The following is a 7,829-nucleotide window of genomic DNA, read 5'->3' as shown; positions in this document are numbered from 1 at the left end:
AGTCTTAAAAATTTTGGGATGTTATATATAGTCTCTGGCTTGACAATTTCTCTCTTAAAAATGGTAGCATCTACCATATAAGTCTCTTTAAATCTATTATACAATTTTGCTATATTATTGTATTCGAGAATTTGATTTTGATTTACCTATTTCTTTTTCTTGTAAGTTTCTTTTCATTTTCTTAGAGTCTTTCATTTCTTTCTTCTTAGCCTCTTGGTTTGTTAATTGCTATTCTAATATTGTTGTTATTCTTTAAATTTTCAGGCATTTCCTCATAGCTTACTATGTGTTTTTTAATCATTACCCGTATCAAATTTATTTTAGTTTCATTATCTTTTGCTACTAAAAAATGACATATAGGAGTGCTTTTGGCAAAAATATTTCCAAACCAAAGAGCTGAAGGCTTTATAAGAAATAGTAAATTAAAAAAGAGTCTTTTAGAGCACTTCCACATGAAAGAAGTAATAATAATTAGGGCTATCAATTAGGGTCGGTCCAGCCCTAAAGGGTTGACCCTTGAAGGGCCAGGGTCTAAACGAATTGACCTTGTTAAGCTCGATTTCACTTTAAGGTATCATTTTGGCCAACTTGGCCTTGGCCCTCAGGGCTGAAGGGTCAGCCCTTAGGGCCTTGCCCCTATATATATATATATTTCTTTTAATTTTTCAATTTAAAATTCTAAAAAAACATATTTAAAATTTTAAAAAAGTTATTACACATAACATTAAATCTACAATGAGTTTAAGACAACATACACAATAACAAATTTAAGTCTCATTAAAAGTAGCAACATCATGAAATTAACACTGATAATAATGAAACTTTGCTAGTATCATCAACTAAATCTTGATGAGTTTCAATATCATCAAAATCAATATAATTTGATCATTCTCCTTGTGGAGCCTCATCAGTGGCAAAGATATTTAGCTTTTCATATCTTCCTTCTTCATCATCATTATCTGCAACGAGCAACAGATCTAGCATGATTGCGAATCTTCTATGGATGTGGAATAGAGCATATGACTCAAGCTCTAAGCATTGATGAGGGACAAAGCGCGAGTGTAGTGATAGATCACATAGGAAGGAGGGTTGTCACCGTTGGTCGTGGCCGGAGGTGGTTGATAAATGAAGCAAGACGCAGAGGAAGGATGGATAGAGCAAGGTTGCAATCACACTGTCACAGCCACTCACAAGTCACAGGCTCACAACCTCACAGGGTCGACTCAGTGCGTGAAAGGTGAAATCGTGAATGAGAGCTCTAAGAGGCATTGAGAGGCAGACTAGGTTTTTCACTTTTTTACTTCTTTTTTATATTAAAATTTTAAAAAAGTAAGAGGGCTTAAAAGGGTTGGCTCTTTTATTTTTTGGCTTAAAAGGGCTTGATTTACCATTTTAGACTTGAAAGAGGCAGCCTAGCCCTTGATTTTTTGGGCTTTAAAAAATAATAACAAGGGTAAAAGATCAAATTAACTTTAAAACTATAGGTTCAGAAGTGTTTAGTCTGTCCAAAAAAAAAGGTTCAGAAGTGTTTAGACGCTAAATTCATGTTTTGTGCAATGTTTTCCTAAAATTATAGAAAAGGGCACAAAAATTACAATAAAAGATTCAAAAATTACATATAAGAATAAAAATTACAAAAAAAAAGACCAAGAAAATTTTGTTGGTTCTTTTTTGTAATTTTTGATGTCATTTTTATCATTTTCTAATCAATTAATAGTTATAATTAACTTTTGTTAACGGCAATGACATATTGTATAATTTTTAAAATTTGGAGGGAATATTGCAAAAAATTGAGTTTACAATTACAAACATTTTTAAACATATAATTTATGATTTAATTTTCTCTTTTGCAGTAATAATAAAATAAAGTATAATAATTAATTAATAATTAATGAAAAAAATTATAATAATATTGTTTGAATATTGTATAATTATATTAATTATATAATTTAAAACTTAAATTAAATTTATAAGAAATTAAAATATAAGATAACATCTTATATTAAATTAAATATAAAAAAAATTAAATTTATAAAGTAAAAGTACATAAATATATATAAAATAATATTTATAAGATATTACATTTGTATTTTTTTTGTGCTTGGGTTAAAGTGCTGTCAAAGGAAATTATTTTACTGTATTTTTTTCAAGCATCTCTTTCGTTGGTACAAGGTATTTATTAATTTATTATTATTATTTATTATTTATTAATATTAACTATTTTGTTTTTGTTTCACTTAATATGTCGCATGACAACGAACTCTTCACACCGAGATCTCTCCATTTATTTTCTCTTTTTTTTAAATATATTTTTCAATCTTAACCATTTATTAAATTTTAATTAAAATAAATTTATTTAATAAAATAAAATCAGTAAATATGATTGGAAAATGAAAAGAAAAGGAGGAAAAAGAAGTGGAGAGATAAAAAAAAATCCTTTAGAATTATCATTTTTTTTTTAAGCCAACAGACTAATTTTTTTTTATATTAATTGATGTTTTTATAAAACAAGGTTTTTTTTAACCCTAGTTAGAACCTGAACCCCAAAACCCCATTCCATCGTTTCGAATTCTCCCTAGGTTCTCTCTTCCCCTACCCAAACTCAGAAAGCTCTCTCCCAGACACTCGGAAAGCTCATATCTAACCTCTGTTCAGTGCCGTGTTCCCATCCGTCGCTCCGATCTCGATTTCTGCCTTGTTCAATTTCGCAATTCCCGCCAGCTATTTCTGCCCAGATTGAGTTGCGTCGCACAGTGCGCAAATCCTGTTAGCTTCGACGATCTCCTCTTGGATTTGCGCCGTCAGTTCGTCTTCCAGCTAGGTCCGTCGCTTGCACCGCTTCTTCTCGTGTCCGTGCATCCTCCAGTCCTCCTCAGCATCGTTTCGTCTTCCTGCATTTGTGGCCGAAGCTGTTCGGTCCGGCAAGAAAAGTATTGGAGAGAAATTTCATGGACTGTAATCGACCTTGTACATTTTTTAGATCAAAATTTAAGAAGTGAGGGTTTCGATCACAGGAAAGAAACAAAGAAGATGACATCACTTGGATCCTTGGTCCTAAGGCTTCCTGCATCTCCTTCAAGGACCCCTTCAGGTGGTACACTAATGACCATGACTGCTTTGTGAGTTCTCATTTTTCGTCTGTCTTGTGATTTGTCATGCCTTTGATCTTGGATATTTTGTTCTTGTCCTTTGTATTGTGATTGCTTGTCTTCTGGCTGTAGAAGTAATCCGTTTGTGATGTTCAATTTATGTGATAAAATTACTCAGTGTACAGCAGTGAAATCTGTGTGATGATTTTGCTGTCTTTCCTTTTTGAATTTTGTTTTTAGTTTTGTTTTTATTTTTCTAAAAATTGGCTTTGTATTCACAGACTTACAGTGGAATTTGTCTTCATTACTAAGACCTGCAATTTGTCTGTATTGTTGCGAACATTGTTTTAGATGTCTTTCTATTTTATATCTTTAATTAATTCAATTTATATAAATTAGTTGATTTCATTTGAAACAGAGATACCATGTGTGTAAGATACAGTGGGATCCACGTTCCGGGATGGCCCACCACTCTTGGGATCAATGTCTTTTAAAATGACAGATAATCAAGCTATTCGTTTTCTTCTCTTTCATCGGTTTGCATCTCTACATTCATTTTGGGATTGAAAGATTGGAATTGCTTGTTCTGTTTTCTTTCTGTATTGTTAAATAAGGGATTTCGTTATTTACATCTGATGGAATTCTAAGATCCAGGAGTCGGATTTTCTATTGACATGAGTAATATTACTTGTGTGTAGCATATTTTGTAATGTTTGAGAATTTCATTAATTTATTATACTTGCTATTGCATTTGTCACTTATAGTCTAAGGATTTATATTTCTACAATACGTCTAATATATTTTATTATTGCTTTTATGGGTTAGGTTGCTAGCGATCCGTCTGGAAAGAAGATCAATGCAGTTGAACAGCATATCAAGAACTTTCTCAGTCCATCCACTTCCTTTTTTTTCAACACCCTACATGATCCTTTCTGTGAGGGTGCAGATTTGTGGCTACCCTTTCAGTCTCTATGAAGGTGTTCTAAGTGCTGTTTCTCATGGCCTCTAGCTTAACATCCCAGATTATGATGCACCTACACAGCTTGTGAAACCTCTTGAGAGGAACAATAGGTATGTACGAGAGTGTAGACTCTTGAAATTTGGCTATAAACACTAATATGTTACTTGATTTTAAGTTTGAGTATTATCACTATGGTTTTAAGGTACATGGATGCGGTTTTGACTTTTGACCATACCAAAGGGAACTCTATTCCCCATGTGTGGAATGAACATGGCATTTGATCGTGAGCTTATTGGACCTGCCATGTACTTTGGTCTCATGGGTGACTCTTAATTTGATTTCAATGTGATTGTAGATTGTAGATTTTAAGGATGGTGGGATTGTCAACATATTATTTGCCATTCCTTTTCTAATTATTCATCTAATCAAGTGTGGCTCTATATGATATTAAAGAAAATAAGAAAGGATTTGCTTATGCTTATTGTTGACATTTTTGTTAAATATTATTGTGATCTTGAGGCACCAAACTTGTTTGAACTATTTTGAATCCTTGGAACTATCTTGAGTTACAATTTTAATATGCGGGTTACAACTCTATCCAAAATAGTTCTAACTATTCAGTGGCTTTGTCTCAATCATCTTCATCAATTAACAGCTCATGTCTTCAAGTATGTGTAATAGCTTATTTCATTTATTAAAGTCATTATTAACTAATGGAGTTTTGGGCTTTAGGGAACATCCTATTGTTACATGAGCTCCTTTCCTTTCTCCCCTCGTGTATATTGAAATATATGTAAATATTTATTTCTTGTTAATTTTAAATTATACGAGATTGTTTTAGTGGACCAGAATGAAGTAATTGTGTTTAGATGGGATCATAAAATTAGGGAATGAATTAATTAAGGACTTAATCCTATCAGAATATTTCATATGTTTTTCTCAGCACCGTAGTATCAACTTAGAACTGTGGAGCTAGAAGACTTAGGTGCTCGAATTATTTGTATCTATTGTGCTTTATGTAGAATGACGTGCGTGTATGTATTTATATATTTGAATCCATCTTGAGATTATGACTCAAATTTATAAAATCATTTGTGATTGTTTTTCTATATTAATAATTCACTGTGTCTTTTACCTCTAATATGCTTTTAATTGTAGGCTCTAATATGCTTTTAATTGTGGGCACTGGATGCTTTTAGGAAAAATATGGTGTGAAAAAGATGATTTTTATTTTCTTATGCTTCAGAAGCGCTCCCATAGGTTCCTCCTACAAGAGCGCTTCTGAGCAAAAGCGCTCTAGTAAACTGCCCCTTCACTGCTTCTATAGGTTACCTGTACAGGAGCACTGAAGCTCTTTTGTAGGCAGAAAAAAAAATCGCTCTTGTAAGCTACTTTTGTAGAACTGCCTTTCACTTTTTAATATTTGATTTAATTTGATTGAAATATTGGATGCTACATTTGCAGGTAGTAGTTATTCTGGCACCATGTGTCTGCTAGATCAACTCTATGAATTGGATCCTCCATGAAATCTCCATCTTGTTGTATTCTTTCCCTCACATTTACTTTGCTCGTTCCTTGGTTTTTTGCTAAAAGTGCCTGGATTTAGTGTTGTTCAAGTGTGGGGGGAGCTGCAACCCCACTTCATTAGCATTTAATTTTGCATTTATGTCCTGTATTCATGCATTTGCATTGGCATTTTCATTAGTTTTTCCGCCCTTATTCTTGGCCTCTTGGGTCTTTTGACTTCCTTGTCTTCTTCCTTAGTCTAAGGCATTGAGGGCAGTGCCAAGTTTAAGAGTGTGTGTGTGTTATTTTTTTTTGGGGGGGGGGGGGTAACATTGCATTTTGTATTTTTGGTTTTATTTTTAGATTGCATTCATCTTTTGCATATTTTTGCATGAATTTGTTGAGTTGGCCAATTTTCAAAATTTTTGGAATTTTTTTTAAATAGTTTTGTAAAGGTTTTAGAAAATTAAAATAAAAAAAACTTATTTTTTTCATTTTTCATTTATGTAATTATATTTTTTGTTTTTCTAATTGATCTCGTTTTTTTTCCTTATTTTTTATTGTTATTGCTGGACTATTTTTATTAATTTTTATTTTTAATATCATAGGAAACTAAAATAATTTGAAGGTCTTTTCTCCACTCATCTCTTCATCATAATATTTCTAATTCTTTAGTCTTGTTTTAGTTGTTTCTAACTTAGTCTTGTTTTTGTTGTTTCATATTTTAACATGAATAATGTTTGTGGAGTTATTTATGTTGTTTTCATCTTATGTATGTAATTTGTTAATTTTTTAATGCACTCTTTCTTCTTTTTTTCCCTATTGTTCACCAATTTATTTCCATTTTTTTTATCACTCTATATCTTCTTATATATTTATATTTTCTTTTGTGGCTTATTAATTTATTTATTTTTTCTTGATCGTTCTTTTCTCATCTCTTCATAATGTTTCTTATATCTTAGTGTTGTTTTACTTGTTCCATATTTAGATCTGATATTTGGGAAGTTATCTATTTTGTTTTCATCTTTTTATTTATATTAATTATTTTGCACTGTTTATTTATATTTTTGGTTTTTTCTTTTTATCTTGTTTGTTTTCTCTTTCCTATTTTTTATTATTATTGCTGGATTATTTTTATCAATTTTTATTTATAATATCACGGCACACTAAAATAATTAAAATTTTCATTCAACATCAATTAGCTATGCTTTTAGCTGTTTATTTTGAAGTGGGTAAGTATCTTATTCAGTTTATTAATTTATTTTCACTTGTTCATATCATTTTCCTTATTTACTTTTAATGCGCTGTACTTTTTTTCCTTTTATAGGAAACCAAAACCAATTTGTTTCCCTTTTTTTTGTGCTTTAATCTCCTTATAAATTTATTTTTCTTTTATAGTCGATCGTTTCCCGATCATCTTTTCATGATAATGTAAAAAAAGATTTGGGGAGTTATTTATTTTATTTTCTTTTTTGCATGTAATTATTGATTCTTTTGCATTGTTTATTTTGAAACAGGTAATTCTCTTGTTTAGCTTATTACTTCTCATGTTAATTTATTTTTTGATTAATATTTTAATGCACTCTTTCTGTTTTTTTCGTTAGTTAATCAATTTATTTTCTTTTTTTATTACTCCTTCATCTATTCTTATATATTTATTTTTTCCTTTATAGTTGATCAATTTATTTTTTTTTCTTGGCCATTCTTTTCTCATCTCTCCAGCATAATGTTTATTAGTCTTGTTTAGTTGTTCCATATTTAGACCTAATTGGGGAGTTATCTATCTTTTTTATTTACATAATTATTGATTCTTTTACACTGTTTATTTATATTTATTTGATCTTGTTTCCTATTTTTATTATTATTGCTGGATTATTTATAATATCATAGGAAACTGAAGGTCCTGCTCCAACTCATATTTATTTTTCTTTAATAGATGATCAATTTATTTTATTTTTTTCTTGATCACTCTTTTATCATCTCTTTATCATTCTAGTCTTGTTTTTGTTGTTCCATATTAGACCTCAAAATCTATTTTTGTTTTCATCTATTTATGTAATTATTCATTCTTTCACTGTTTATTGTTCTTTTAGAGTTTCAATTCTTTTCTCTGCTCATCTCTTCATCATAATGTTAACATCATAGTTATTTATTTTATTTTTATCTTTGAGTATGTTGATATAAATTGTGGGTTTCTTTTGGGTTAAGTTCATTTATTTTGGATTGTATATATTAATGATAAAAAAAAAAGTGTGTTTGCCAACATTGATGAT

At 30.3% G+C, this 7,829-nt stretch overlaps 1 protein-coding gene across 1 annotated transcript; it reads left to right on the top strand.

Annotated features, from left to right (window-relative positions):
• Window positions 1–1,019: 1,019 nt before the first annotated feature.
• Window positions 1,020–4,827, top strand: LOC129319552 (uncharacterized). The gene is made up of 4 exons (XM_054964657.1): window positions 1,020–1,226; window positions 2,530–3,119; window positions 3,915–4,160; window positions 4,253–4,827. Exons 1-3 carry the CDS (start codon window positions 1,020–1,022, stop codon window positions 4,096–4,098), a joined length of 981 nt encoding a protein of 326 aa, XP_054820632.1. The 3' UTR covers window positions 4,099–4,160; window positions 4,253–4,827.
• The last annotated feature ends 3,002 nt before the right edge of the window (window positions 4,828–7,829 follow it).

The sequence above is a fragment of the Prosopis cineraria genome, unplaced genomic scaffold (assembly GCF_029017545.1).
Source record: "Prosopis cineraria cultivar Desert tree isolate PC_DT_omini unplaced genomic scaffold, ASM2901754v1 PC9, whole genome shotgun sequence".
Classification (NCBI taxonomy): domain Eukaryota; kingdom Viridiplantae; phylum Streptophyta; class Magnoliopsida; order Fabales; family Fabaceae; genus Prosopis; species Prosopis cineraria.
The sequence above is the reverse complement of the archived record's forward strand: the minus strand, read 5'-3'. Positions and strand labels throughout refer to the sequence as shown.

Coding starts and splice junctions, on each gene's coding strand:
- LOC129319552 (XM_054964657.1), top strand. CDS start 1,020: ATGACTCAAGCTCTAAGCATTGATGAGGGACAAAGCGCGAGTGTAGTG. Junction 1,227..2,529: donor AACCTCACAGGGTCGACTCA/GTGCGTGAAAGG, acceptor TTTTAACCCTAG/TTAGAACCTGAACCCCAAAA. Junction 3,120..3,914: donor CTAATGACCATGACTGCTTT/GTGAGTTCTCAT, acceptor TTTATGGGTTAG/GTTGCTAGCGATCCGTCTGG.